At 40.2% G+C, this 15,337-nt stretch overlaps 1 protein-coding gene across 1 annotated transcript in view; it reads right to left on the reverse strand.

The window, feature by feature from the left end:
• LOC115059288 (ATP-binding cassette sub-family A member 1) overlaps positions 1 to 7,343 on the reverse strand; it is a 125,975-nt gene extending 118,632 nt beyond the window's left edge. Inside the window, exons 1-4 of the mRNA XM_029526947.1 lie at positions 7,278 to 7,343; positions 2,746 to 2,839; positions 2,379 to 2,520; positions 2,128 to 2,255 (exon numbers count right to left, since the gene is read on the reverse strand). Of these exons, the coding sequence (XP_029382807.1) occupies positions 2,128 to 2,255; positions 2,379 to 2,520; positions 2,746 to 2,839; positions 7,278 to 7,343 (430 nt within the window). The remainder of the gene's footprint in view (positions 1 to 2,127; positions 2,256 to 2,378; positions 2,521 to 2,745; positions 2,840 to 7,277) is intronic.
• Between the last annotated feature and the right edge of the window lie 7,994 nt (positions 7,344 to 15,337).

A 15,337-nucleotide genomic window follows, 5' to 3' on the forward strand; every position in this document is an offset into this window, starting at 1 on the left:
GAGCTTTAGTGGAAGCAGCATATTTTGTGTTGGTCTCTAAGCCTCTACTGTGACAGACTGACTGTGATTGCCTGAGAGTTGCAAGGCCAGACCAACAGCTTAGATATTTCAAAACAAAATAAACTTTAGCCAGTGGTCTCCAATACTGGTATTCTTGGAAAAGCTGTAAAATGATACATTGGCTTCCTGTGCAGCATTTCCTCCATATATTTCTGTCCTAGAGATTGCAAGGTTAGATGAGGCATCCAGGTCAGTCACACTGGAGGCATGGCTCAGAGCATTCAATGCATGTGCAGTTGCAACATTATGGAATTTCTTAAGTCCTGATGGTTCTTTTTGTGGCTCAGTTTGTTGGACAATGCAGGCAGATGTGCAATCCTGCAGCATTTTTGCGCATCTGCCTGCATTCTTAATGTATTCTTCCATCTGAATTCGATTTCCACACCACTGTGAATAAATATGTGAGACATATGTCTTTTTCCTAAATGGATACCGATGTCAACCATGAAGGATAAAGTCCCCTCTGTAAGAAATAGGACAGCAGCAACCACAAAGTGGTGGAGGATTTATTCTGTTGTTGAAGGGACAAGGTTAAAGCTAAAGCCCTTGTCTTCAAAACCACTGCAGTGCAAAGTACGATTTTATCCAAGCTGATGGAAAGAATGGCCAAAAAATAGTTACTTCAAATTTCATGTATGCATATAACTGAACATGTTCTCAATAGCTTTGTGTTATTGCTGTTAGTGACATTACCTTCTGATGAAGGTACGTTTAAATTTTGCTTTCTGGATGACGACTACGTATTCAGTTGAGCACTTCAGTTCCACTAGTGTGTGAAGGAAGATCATTACTGCTAAAAATGCACCAAATTGTTAACCAGCCATTTTCTCCTTATTAGCTGCTCACGGATACTAAGGAATTTAAGTAGCCAGCTTCCAACCATTCGACTGTTCATTGTTGCACCCCTCGTGGTTTAGCATTGCAGGGATCCCACTACAATACATTCACACATCACTTATTTTGGTATTGTATCTATTCAGCATGCAATTTCTTCTCTCTGGGACTGCAGGATATGCTGCTGAGATGATGAAGCAGTTACGTAATTTAATTAGCTAACCCCTTTTTGCAAGCATAATAAATGCAAGTCAGTCAATTATCAGGGTGAGGGGGAGGAGGTGACTTATATTATTGAAGGTTCAGTTAAGATAAATGTTTGTTAGCAATAACAATCATTCAATATTGTCTGAAATTAATTATGCCGTTTGATTTACACTCTATACAACACCCTCCAGTTCCTCCTAAACACATACAGAGCACTGCCCCTTCGTGAGTGCTGGAGCATCAGGAGCCATGGAGAAGGTTAGATTATGTGAGGGGAAAACATGCTCTGGGCTCTTTCTGAACACTGCTGCTTTTCTGATTGAAGTGACCGCCTGAGTTTTTTTAATCAACCCCTGGTTAAATTAAAAAAAAGAAGAAAAAAAAAGGACAACACAATCACCTTTGCCACCCTAGTCTTTTGACTCCATCCCCCATTGTTGTAGATGCCCTTTTGTGCTTTCGCCTCAGATAGCGAATCCCATTAATTATAACCAGGCTTAGATCTTTGATGGATTTAATCTTGTATATTAGATGCCAGCGACCCCAAAATGCAAATAGCCCACAAGCCGTTTGTTGAACAGCATACACTCCCCACCCTCCCACACCTCCACACCCCCTCCATGCTTTGCCTTCTTGCAAATTAGGTGCTGTATGAAAATCTAAATATCATCAGGCTAAATGAGCCTAATGCAAAGCAGCAACTTATCAAGACAAACGATCTGTCAGTCTGCATGGCAAATTGCATCATAAATAATCACACGCCATTGTTTTTGAGGGATAAAGGGGAATAACAAATCCTCCAACTTGTCATCCACATGAAGGGGATACTTCCCTTGATGAGGAGTACTTAACAAAGACATAACAGAGTGATTGTTGCTGAGGCTGAGTATTTACTCTAACAATGTCTTTTGTGCAATTTATCAGTAGCAATTAAACTTTTAAATCAAGACAGAAGAATCAAGACTTTGACCCAGTTTGTCATGTGAATGAAAATGCAGAATGAATTTAAACTTCAGATGCTCTTACCATAACCACTGTTAGGCTGTGACAGGACTGAAGCCAAATGGTTGATGTCATCCGCCAACAACTGTGCTTTGCTGAGTATAGATCTGTTTACCACAAGGGTTTGCAGCTCTATTAACACTCCAGCTATTCTGTTTACCAGTAAGACAAAAAAAGCACACTGTAAATATCATGTCTGAGATACAGTCTGAAATCATACACAGTATAATGCACATTATAATAATTGTCTTATAAGGGAACGTCAAAGTACATACATGGAGTTGTCAAAGTTGTTGACTTGGCCTGGCGTCTCCCCTGTTGTTGGATACTTCAAACAGGGATTGTTGATGTTACAGATCATACCTTGAAGCCAGGGCAGCACACCAGCTGATGGCATGGCTTTATTTGGGTAGTGGCCTAATGGAATACAGGAATTCTCATTCATCCATCCAGAAGAGTGACTACTTGTTCGTTGGAAAAAATAGATGCATTTATGTCACAACAGAGCTTTGTAGTTGTGCATGCTCATGATTTTCATACAAATTTGCTTTGAGTTGAGACTTCTCACAGACCATTAGCATCTTGTTGTTGAGCTGTTCTTCTGGAAAGCAAATTTAACATTACACCTGGGTATCTACTTACATTGGCCTTGGTGAATAGGATTATTTGTCGACCGAACCCCAACCAGAATGAAGAAAAGAAAAAGAGGCCAGATCACTTCAACGACAAGTCGCACCTGCACAAATGATATTTTCAAAAATGTTTATAAAATACAATACTTACAATACTTACATGTAAAGACTACAAAAATCTGTGGAAAGTTCAAATGTAAAATTTTTTGGTTTGTTGGAACAGTTTTATATGTTCAGAAATATTCATATTCACTTCAAATGCAAAGTTATGGAGGGATATGGGAAGAGTAGTGCTAAATATAAGTCCTTCCATTGTTTATTAAACGTCAAATATAAGGCTTAGGCATGGTAATTGGAAACTCCCAACTGCTCTGGGCCATGTAACATGCTGGTATCAAAGCTGCCAGAAAACTGACACCTGTTGTTTTTGCTTTTGCATTGATGAACAAATATGAAATATCATTTAACGTGAGAGAGACGCAGGTCCCCTCCATTTCCAATGTCTGTGCTATTGTGCTCAGCTTTTGGCTGTGGCGTGCCTCCAAATCATCACGTCACAGTCACTGATTGACAGGCAATTTATCCTTTTAATGTCTGACCTCGTGTGTAACCTAATGTATAATGGCTGACCTCGTGGCTATCCGTGTGAGCATATTCATAGTGGAGCTGTAAATAGCCCATATCTTTTGCTCTCTGCCTTGCTTTTACTGTAAGCACTTAGAGGATTCGTTGAACAACCTCTGCCTGTGACTCCCCAAGCCAAAGCTATCAGGCATTCCTTATCATCTCTTTGCCACCCTCAGTCCTCTCCTGGATGAAGAGAACCATCCACTTCCTTGCTTTAATACAACCGCTTTGCTCCATGTGACATGCCGGGCTTTTATTTCAACCCCAGGGAATGGGCGAGGAGAGAAACCTACAAAGCACAAATGGATGACCTCAAGGCTTTACTTGTTCACTCAGTAGTTTCTCATATTTTTCAAGTTGGCCTTGAGGGATTCCACAGTACAAGTAAGTTTAACACGTGTGTGCATGTGTGCGTCCACATACATATACACAAATACATGTACGCACGCATTTGAAGAAAAACCTTGAAAAATGAGAGAGAAGCAAGATGACCCTGTTTCCATCTACCTATCCATAGGAGGCGCAGGATGACTTAACAATTTATAGTATAAAAATTACATGAATTATATGCGATGGCCTTCGCAATCACCAGATCGCAACCCAATTGAACACACACATAGCAGTGAAAAAATATTGTGCATTTCTGAAAGCTGAAGCCCAATAACATCTACACAAAAGCAGATCTCTTTGTGCAAAAGCAATTCATCCATGTGGTGAAATATTTTCATTCCGATATCCAACAGGGGTTTCCAATGAGACATTACAATGCTGAAGCTCATCCTTCCTTGACTCTTCACCCCACACCCCCTGCCATCTAGGCTTCTCAAGGTCACTTACCACACCATGGCCCAGCGATCCCTCCCTTCCAGCCCTACACTCACCCACTAAGCCCCCTCCACTAACCTGAGCTGACCTGCCTGAATACTCATCCCTCTCAGCATCTCTGGTGTAGTGACCTGCTTCGGAGAATCAACAGAAAGCAGCAGACAGCAGTCTTCTTCTCCCGCCTCTGAAACGTGTTCAGACATGGTATCTAATGATGCACTTTAGCAGTTATAATAAGGAAAGCCCTGTTGGGTTTTTTGTCTTCAAATTTAAACTGGAGTGCAAGCAAAGGTGAGGGGAAAAAAGCAATGTTGTCTATATATTGTTTGGTATGATACATCACTATTGGCAATCTGATGAAACCAGATTAGGATTTCTGCAGTAGAACAGGGATGAGGAATGTATTTACGCTATATACAGGCTATTTACTTGATTTGGGCATATAAATATATATATTTATTAGGGCTGTCAGTTAAAAGTTTTAATATAATTAATCTCATGGCCGCTGTGGATTTAAATTAACCACGATTAATATGAATTCACCATTATTATTATTTTTTTGTGAGGGCAGAAAAACTCATTAAAGAGATAAAGAAATACTTAAATACTTAACATGTGTTTATTGAAACTAAAGAGCAGATGTGGTTTCCAGATTGCATTAAAAGAAGATGAAAATAAAAATAGCAACCACATCATAGAGATATCTTTTCCTTGTACTTTCTTTGGGGGAACAAACAAATATCCACATTAGTGTGGCCCTGTTAATCGTCTTTTAGCTAGCTGCTGAGACAGACTCCCTTGTTTACTTGTTTATTGGAGAGGAGAGCTGACCTCTTCTTAAATTCAATGTTACCTGGAGTGGTGAAGATATTTGTGATCGGGCAGGTTCAGCTTTTCCTGAATGAACTGATCATCTCTCCATAGTCCTGCATGCTAATGCTCGGCTTTGCGCTTTACCGCCGGCCGCCATCTTGGACAGGGACTTACGGCAACTCCGCTTGGACAAACTTCATTAGCGCTGTGCCCAAGGTGCGTCACCAGAGACGTTTTCTTTATGGATTTTGAGACGCCTTTATTGGATTGAAGCATTTTAACCAATTAATCATGCAAATGAATTCATCTAATTTTTACAGAGCTTGACACATTACAAATTTTGTCTTGTAGAATTTTATCAATCAATTACATGTGAGAAAATTCCAGAATATCACTTTGCATATATTTTATCTGAAACCGAATAGAAATTTCAAATTCGGTTCTTTAATTCCCTCCAGTCTGTGTGTCACAGAGGATGTACTTCTGGAGAGAGAGTAAATTATCATAATGTATTCTAAAGGAAAGGCATGGCGAGGGAGCACAGAGATCATGGGGACTTTCTCAATGTCTGGCTCCCCAGGCATTTGCCATCAGACACCAGAGTCTTTGTGAATAGATAATCTCCTCCTATGAAATTATGTGAAATACTGGACCATAAAATCGGTTTCATGCCTGTTATAAAATCTTAAAATGCTTGGTGAGGCATTCATATAATTGGTCATTAACCTCCACAGGCCCTCTAGAAGCACCATTGTCCTTGCTAGCTCCCACTGGTTTTGTCTAATAACAATATTTCATGTTGACTTTGGCCAAATATCCTACATACTGTACACACAAAACCACCACTGTCCTCTTACAGATTGTTGGGGAAAAGTACGACATATGTCCTCCTGCCCTCCCACAAAAGGATACAATTGTGTTCTCTCTGCTGGTTAAAGAAATTAGCAAGGGACATATTTCCCAAATACAAAGTCGTAAAATTGCAAGCGACTTTGGCTCGACTTGTTCCCACAAAATCTGAACTTTCGCCCAAGCTAATTTTTTAGGAATATGCCTTTTGTTCTATTCTGGCAACAGACACATGCTGTGCTCAAACCCCTAACAAAACAAGTGGGCGGATGTAACTCCTATCACTCATGTTCACTGCAAGGGTATAAAATAAAGCACACATTACAGCTCTTTGTATCAGTTTTATCCGTTTTAAAGATGACTCAGAGGTCTCACCAGTTCCCTCAACAACTTCTTCTGAGGTTGAAATACAGCAACAACACGTGATTTGACAGTTATCTTGCTGCATTATGTGACTCCTTAGTCACTGTGCGTGACCTTAGAGACAGTTATATCTAACTTATATGGCTGAATTAAGAAGTAACAGCAGGGGTAAAGGTGTTGAGTTGTCTTTAAATCATTTATATCCAGTAGTTCCAGTCAACAGTTTGGTGACAATTTGCAAGTTTTTTGCAATTTTCAAAGACTGGAGGTGACAGTGAGTTGCTGTTGAAAAGTGAAAAGATGCTCTGAGGTAGCTTACCAGCATGCCAATTTCAGTAGAAGAAAAGACATCATTAAGACAGGAATTAACGTTGGTGTTGCTTTCCACTGCTTAAGACAGCTTATGGCAGGTAAAGGAATGAAGTTACAGCCTGAATTCCCAACATTTCTTCTGAGCAGATAAGTAAACAGCGGCTGAGGTTAATGTTTTCTATGTAACAATAGCCAAACTTACAAACGGCTCCTTTAAACAATGAAAGCAGTTGAAGAGTCAGATTGTTTTCAACTGGTAAAGAGGGGGAATAAATAATGCGCCTGCATTTGTGACCAGCAACATTAATTCTTTGGGGGATCCAGCTGAGCACAGGCACAGACACTGCAAGAAAAAGTAGAAAGAGTATTTGCCCTTCAAACAAAGCATTTAACATTTGTCACTCCCTATCCACTTCCATTAGGCCAAAGACTGACTTTGTTAAACCTAAAATGCAGGCATGTGACATAACGAGCAAAAGAGATGGATCTCCAAAAATTGAAGGTGACACTTTGAATTGGGCGGCATTAAGATAAGATTGTTCTTGTTCTCTGGTGGCAGAGTTAAAGGTGGCTTAGTTCTATAGGAGACAATTTTCGTAGTAAATCCCTCCTATTACCTCTCCCTTCCATGAATAACTTAGTTGCCCTTGATAACACAACACTGGGACCATATCCCCACTTTCCCACTATTGCTGACCAATTTTAACAGATATACGTTGATTTGCAAGAAGGGGCTGGTGAGCTCAAGTGTACCTTTTGTCTCTTCCGGAGAATGAAGTTCTTCCACAGGAGCAGAGTGAATTGCGTCAGGAGACCCATTATGCCTTATCTTGGCTCTATCTTGCCAAAGCGTTGCTATGGCAACTGGCCCACTTAATAAACCCTGGAGGGAATAAAAGGCAGAGTTTGGTTTTAATACAGAGGAGCAATGCATCTTGGGGGAGTGCCGCTAATAATTCACTTCCCCAGGCCTTGGGGCTTACGGTGCAGCACCTGTTCGAAGAATTATTATCACCTACACTCAGCAAATCTCAGGACGGGGCTAGGTCTCAGCACGTGGTGCTTACACAGTTTGGAAGAACCTTTATTTAAGGCCGGGTGATTGTTTTACTTAATGTAGAGCACATAACACTATTAAATCAAAACCCAAACCTGCCTCCTCTTCATCATAAAAGAGGAGAGAGGAATTATATCCTGACCTGCATGTTTAAATACAGATCCTCTGGTTAATCATTTCTGTCAATTAACCAATCTCTGCTCATATTTATTTTTAGGTATTTTTTATATTTTTCTACTGAATGGAATGAAAAACAGATATCCGTGTATCAACATTTCAAATCAAAGAGGGGTACATACAATACATGAAAGAAATCAGTAAAAATAACAACAAAAAAAGACGTATGCCAATAATCATATTATTATGGAAAACAAATTTTCATTGTTTAGTGTGGACTGAAATTAAAGTATTTCCCAAAACATTCACTTCTGAAGCCACACATTCAAGCATGAGCACAACGAGGAAAAGGAAACATAAAAGGTGACATTTTAACACATTAACACAGTGCCCCCCAAAAAAAGATGATTCAGTTGTTAATATTCAAAGGCCAGGTGTGTGTCCTGGATGTGTTGCAGAGACCTTCGACTGAGGCTCGGGAGAGACTTTTAAGATTAGAGTATGTGCACTAGGTGGTGGTGGTGGTGGTGGTGGGAAGGGGGGTCGGTGGTGACTTCATGGATGTTTTATTTACTGTCATGGGAAATTTAAGGCTCCTTCACTTACGGATGGCCAAATAAGCGCTCTAATGGGGTAAAGAAGAGCGCTCAAGGCCATTCAACAATCTAGTATGGATTATTGGTAAGGTGTTAAGAGGACAAGCATAGACCTTCCTTTCTAACATTTTGTTTTGTTGCCAATACCAATTTGTGATGTTGTATAAGCCAAATGCATTGAACCATGCCATTACTGCTGTTGTCAGGCTATCACATTGATCCCCTATTTTTTTTGTACAATAACATCACCTCCTCCACAGCAGTTCTCCTTGCAGTGTGGTATTCTGCATTCGCTTTTGCTGTCACTCTACGGTTTATTTAGTGTTTCTTCAGAAGGAGAGGGGAAGTTGTGGAACTGTATGAAAAGTAAAATGGCCAAGATCTTTACATAGAGACCCAGCATATGCATGAACACCCAGCTCCATCAAATGCCCGTATAATTGAGTATGTGCTGCATTTGCTTGTGCTGCTTTCAAGCACCGTATTTTGAAAGATGTAATGCACAACAGAAGGACAGCTTGCTACCACCTCCACTTAAAATCACATCAGCCATGAAGGGTAAACAACATCTCTAGGAACATACTCAACCCATATGTCAAACATGTGAGTGGATGTGTGTCTGAGTTGTGTTCACATCTGAGAAAAGGGATGTGTCTTGTGCCTAAAAGATGGTGTGTGTGTGTGTGTGCGTGTGTGTGTACGAGTTTTGTGGAAAAACCACAGTTCAAGGACTATTTTTCAATCCCACATCTAAAGAACAGATAGTGAGTAACAATAGAAGGCACGATTGTGATTTGCATTGCAGCTGCAGTGTTAGAAAACACAATGAGCACAGATCTCTAGAGTACAAAAACCATGCAGTGTGAAGAGTGTTATCCAGATCATCATTTTAATCTATGACTAGGGGCACGGCGAGTAATTGAAATAAAATCTTTTTGTTTTGCACAAGGCTGTGGTCATCAGCTTTTCATTGTATCATTAGTTCCCAAAGAAAGTTCTCACAAAAGGACAAAAAAGGAGAACAGAAGAGTGTAGCGATACACACACAAAAAAAAGGAAGGCAAAGTATTGAGAGGATATAAGTGCTGATTCATGGCTGGCATTTGGGGAGAAGGGGCAGCAAAGTGCATTTTTTCAGCCCCTAGGAAGATAGAAAGAGTAAACAGATATTTGTCATACAGCATGGGAGCAGAGGACTGCAGAGAATGTCTGCAACATCCGTTACAAGGGGGCTGCAATGGCACTGTGAAGGGTGTAATGGTCCCTGTGCTCCTTCATTCAATATCTTTTTTTTTCTTTCTAACAATCTCTTTCATAAGCTCCTATACAAATTTACTGCAGCAGGGATTTCAGAATGTACACTATGTAGACTGTGCGGTTGGCTACAGGATTGTTTTGACAACGGAATGTATGAGCCAATGAACCTGCACTGACTCCTTTTTAAATCTTATATTCAAATGACTGTTGTTTTTGAAAATAAGCAGTTGTTTTTTCTGTCAGGGCCATAATAATGCTGCTGATTTAATTGCAGTGCAATTTGATCGCTACCTTGACCCCTGATCATGCTGTTCTAATTAATTGTACAACAATAGACAAAACTAAATGTCATCAGAAAGAGCAGGCTAACAAAAGAGAGGATTTCTAAATGAAAGTGCATAAAACTGATGTTTGTGGTTTGGCATAATTTTAATAAAAACTTTTTGCATCCACTTAACATTACTAAAAAGTGCCTTTAAACTGAGTTCACATTTAACAATAAAGCAGAAAGTGGCAGAATAGTAAAATTCGGGGGAAAAAAGTCTGTCTGTTTTGTAACATTGTAAAAATCCATCAATATCTGCAAAAATGATTGATCAAGCCTCACATTTCATCATGTTTCCCTCAGGCATGTCTACATTGTTCTCATTTTCCATTGATTCCTGCTGTCCTACTCTGGCTCACAAGAACTTGAGGTAAACTCCCGTTTCAATACCAGCTAGTGTTACCTTCAACAATCACAACTGCGACTCAACATTACGTTCTCCGCAACATCAATTCTCCCCATAGGGCTCCTCAGCTTCCTATCTGCTCTGTCAAGCAGAAAAGGAAAAGAGTCTATTGACCCAAAGATGCATTGTGATTAAATCATATATCCTTACAATACAACTTTTGGGAATACAGCACTGACTTTTTAGGTCAAGTTTAGCTCGTATCTTAGCCATACCTCCACTACCCATGGCCTTCCACACCTGCTCACACAGAGCGAAATATCAGATACCATTATTTTTTAGAATTATATGTTATAATCATCTGATGACCTGATATCAGTCGCAAACAGCAACTCCACTCTTATGGTCAATACCCCTCTGGAGAGGGCGCATTTTCTGTGACAAGACATTTCCGACTACAAAACAATTCAGTAACATCTCACTTTAATCAGAAATTTTACTGCCAAATTAATTTCAACATTTCTCACTGATTTCTCCTCCTCAATGTCCACATCAACAAATAAAACTCTGCACTAAAAAAAATATTATTGCTGTTATACGTGCAGAAACCAAGCATTAAAACACACCTATTCATTAATTTTTCTCGACTGACAAGGGCACAGGCACGTTATTCATTTGGGCCACGCTTGAGAGGACAATACAACATTATCCTGCTGCACTCTGGTTTCAGCAAACTTAACATTTACTGCACAGATGTTGGTTTTGGCAATAACTAAATTATTCAGTGAGGGAAATTTGGTCACTTCCACATGAGGGGATCCGCTTTTGTCTTGAAAACAGTTTAATGACTTGCTTATTAAATATATTTTAAATGAAGGGCAGTTAAACTCACATGAGTGAACTAATCAGGTTGGTTGATGTGAACAGCTGGTTTGCACTTCCCATCCTAATTCATTTCCTCTCAGCTTTTTTTTTTTTTCAAGTTGATGGTTTGTGCTCTTGTAGGTGGATGAAAGACATTTGCACACTGAGCAAAAGTGTGTGTCTGCCATATTGCTGCACACAAACCATCAGCACTCACTCTGGAGCAAACTCCATTGAGAGAGTTTTGCTTGTTACTTCAAAAATCACTAACAAGGCCCATTTGCAACAAATACTTCATTTAAGTAAAGACTTGCTGCAATATTGGAGTCTGCCAAACTGTAATCACTGATATTAAGTAAGTCATTACAGGTAATTAGTTTAAAAGAAGTAATATTTCTAAGCTCTGGTAATTGTGTTTCCTGGGGCAAAATGTCAATCACTTTTAGCAGCTAATTAGTCATTCATTAGAAACAAATGAAACTCATACATAAAAAAAAAAACGATAGGATAAATGCTCACACTTAATGAATCATTAGGCCATGTCATTCAAGGGGAATTTGTTTACCACATAAAATATGCAGCACAAAGGTAAACTGGATTTGATGCTTTCTCTTTACTACTTCTTGGTACAGTCTGTGTAAATCATTAGCATTAGACAAGGCCATGCTAAAGTTCATGGTTTTCCCCCATCTGACTGAGCTAACAAGCTATTGCACAATGAGCATGTTTAAAAGTCAGATTTGGTCAATAACTGTCACCAAAGGCTGCAGTTAATTTTCTCTAGTTGTTGTGTAATGAAAAGGTACCCGCTGAAATCTTTCATTCCTTTATCTCCATTTTAAAAGCAGCCAGCCTGAAGAGCAGATTTAAAAAAAAAAAAAAAAAAAACCTTTCAAATAAGATCAGCGGTTCTCAGGGCACTGCATTTGATCTGCCAGAGACAAGGCAAGTGGAGGAAAACAGAGGAAAGTGCATAGATACCCGAGCTTGGGCCCGAGCTCGCCCCAGGAGTACAGTGCAAGCTACAATCATAAGAACAACAGAACAAAGACTGCATCGCGGAAGCTCAGCTGCAAAACATGTGTCCTGTTGGTGGAAAATAAACTGTCAAAAACAACCTACCTCCAAGATGTTTAGTTCTCATCCATCAGCACGTCAGGGCCTATAGATGGATTTGACCAGCTCAAACTGCTGGATCTTTTGTATCTCACTGTTGCTATCACCTTTTACCCACAGTCATAAACTATGCAAATGAGCTCTGCTGAGCCTTTCCTGGAGACTGTAGCCACTGAGAAACACACAGGTGGTGTATATTACAAAGCATTGCTCCCTTAAGTTTAGCCCTTGTTGCCTTGTCTCCGGTCACCTGATGAGGATAAGAGGGCGTACAGGAACGCTGCCCTACATCTCAGCCACCTTGTTTTTTCTATTTGCAGCCTGTGTCAGTTTGCCTCACTGTAAAACTTTGTAAAAGAATTTGCTCACCTGTTGACTTAGCACAAATTATTCACGAGCAAATTGGTTCTTAAAATTAATCTTTTTGTTTTTCCTTTTAATACGTGAAGCATCAATTATAGAGACCAGATAGGATCATGGGAAATGCATTTATATACTGTGAGATAGAACTGGGATGAAAATGTTGATGATGTTGCTAATGATCAAATGAATGCGTCACATGGGGGGAGGCAGCTAAGTGCATTGACTGTTGGGTTTTATAGCAACTATATAATTCAGTTACAATGGGGATAAGAGTTTATTATGCTGGGTGATAAAGAATAAAAGCAGGTGTAGGGGGAGGATATGATTATGTAGATGAGTTGGGTGTTTACTGAGGATGTAGACAGGAAATAAACAGGGGCACGTTATGCTGGATGGCATTTCTGTGTCATTAGGAAACATGCCATACAAAAACATGTATTTTAATGTCAGACTAAAATTAAAACAAGGCTGCTGCTTGACCATTTTGAACCTGTCCAAAAATCAGTGGGAGATAAACCAGATCTTGCACAGCATGCCAATAAAGAGCCCAAAACGCAGACTAATATATGTAAATTTGATCGTGATCAAACTCCCTTGTCCTTTGTGCTCTTTGAAACTCCAGGCAAAAACTTTTTTGTTGCCCACAATCACTCAGGGGTCACTCTGAGTTGTTCACGAGGCGTTGTAGGTCCATTTCTATCAATTAGTTACACACACTCGCACTCATGGAACCCAGGTGAAACCCCGACTGCCCAAAAGTAATTGCTTCAGCTAATGAAGTGCTACCGCTGGAAGGTACCAGCCATCGCGGTGGAGTACACCTGCTGTTCCCAGGTCAGTAAACCCTGCATTAGTCGAGCCATACTAATGAAAAACAGGGTGCACATTTTCAACAGGACTGCCTTGTAATTTGGCTCTTGCATGCCTTAAGGAGGAAACGATAATGGGAATACAACCTGAACCTGACGAGAAGCTGGATGAGCATATAGTGAAGAAAATCAAAGCAGTCAAATAGCTTCACTGAAAGCAAGTATTCAGTGTAGCAAATAGTTAATTTCATATCTAAACCCCCAAAGAGCGCATCACAAGTACATTATTTACTGTCTTTGGGATGTCAGCACAGACTGATGCACAGGTGATTCTTTATTCTAAAGAGAAAAGCTGAAAAGTTAAATAATGTACGGGCTGTTCCAATGCAGCTAGACTAAATTGGGTCTTCTTGCAGACAAAATACATGATAAAATTAACAGCGAAGAGGGAACAAACGTTGTATTGTTTATCTTTAAAAATGTGAGTTGCTTATCCCAAACTATCTCATGCCACCTTGTGCTTACTTTAATCACTCTGCTAAAAGAATACCCATTGGGCCTAACACCCTCATCACTGCCTCAGTACTCACATCATTATAGAGTGCCAAAGTCTGATGTGATGCACAGAAGTGAAAATATTCCTCAACTCAAGCTTTTGGAAGAAGTAACAAGCTCCTTTGCAATCCTTGCTGATTTCATTGCCTGCTCAGGGGAACTCAAGTACAGAAAAGTTCACTGAGTTACTCATATGTATCAAAGTTTGAGCTGGCACTGTTACTTCTTAAGAGTCTTATGTGTTTACATCCGAATCAAAAGAAAAAGAAAAAGAAAAACAGAAATGATTGCAGATACTAGAGAATACTACAGAATACTAGAACAAGACGAGTCAATATTTGGGGCTGGTTATTAAGAGATGGAGAGATGAGCCAGATCGAATGCCACAGAAATCTCCCTGAGAGTCTGTACTAGCAGGCTAGCTGGTCTTTATGTGCCCTTATTCTCTCTTCCTGATGATGAGGCCAGGAGTAAACATTCAGGTGCTTGTTACCAGTGTTGCTCTGGACAGCCCGGACAGCTGATGGACACTGGGCAGGGATAAACATTCGACGGCCTCATCGGGTCACAGCTGTCATTTTGGCCTTCCATTCTGTCTGATGTCCTCTTCCTAGCAGGCGGAGAGATGTCCTGGGGAAAAGAAAACCAGAAAAGTTGAGGAAAACAAATAACAGCCTTCCTCGACAGATGCTGTTGCTTCTTCTTGACTGCTGGTTTTGTTTTGATTTCAGCCAGCACAGCCCACACAGATTGTACAGCGGCAGAACAACACTTTTTCTTTTCGCTCTTTTTCTTTAAACTTCTGTCATCGACATCACCATCACGGTATGGACTGCAGCGAGAACACAGCGCGTGAAAAACAACACCTTGAAATTCAGACCCATGAGGGACTTGATTCAAGCTGAAAAAAATGCTTTTCAGCTAAATATAAAAGGTTCAAGGATCCCTTTTCTGTTGCTTTGAGATTGAAACGTGATATTAAAATGTACTAAGTTAAAATATCACGAGAAAGAAAGAAAAATAAGGACTTCTCCATCACTGACTGTGCTGCTTCTGGATACTTTGAAGAAAAACAATCATATGGATTGGCATCACTTTCTTACCACCACACTCACAGCCAGCAGGGGTGAACAGGTAGAGCGGCGGTAACAAGAGACTCTAAATGCAATCCGAGGTGACAACAATGTGACTGACGTTACTGACAGTCACAGTGGTCTGTGGGCGTTGAGCTCTGGCTCTTAGGGCTCTCGATGTGAAAGGCACTGGGAAAGTTAACGTCGTAGCCCGAGGACATTGGGGTTGTCACGATTTTCTTGAGAGTGTGAAACTCGAACGAATGAGAACTAATACACACATCACAGCCCACCATGAAGAAGCGATGTTCCTCTCTTCGTTTGTGATGCCTCTG

This window comes from Echeneis naucrates, chromosome 18 (assembly GCF_900963305.1).
Source record: "Echeneis naucrates chromosome 18, fEcheNa1.1, whole genome shotgun sequence".
Classification (NCBI taxonomy): domain Eukaryota; kingdom Metazoa; phylum Chordata; class Actinopteri; order Carangiformes; family Echeneidae; genus Echeneis; species Echeneis naucrates.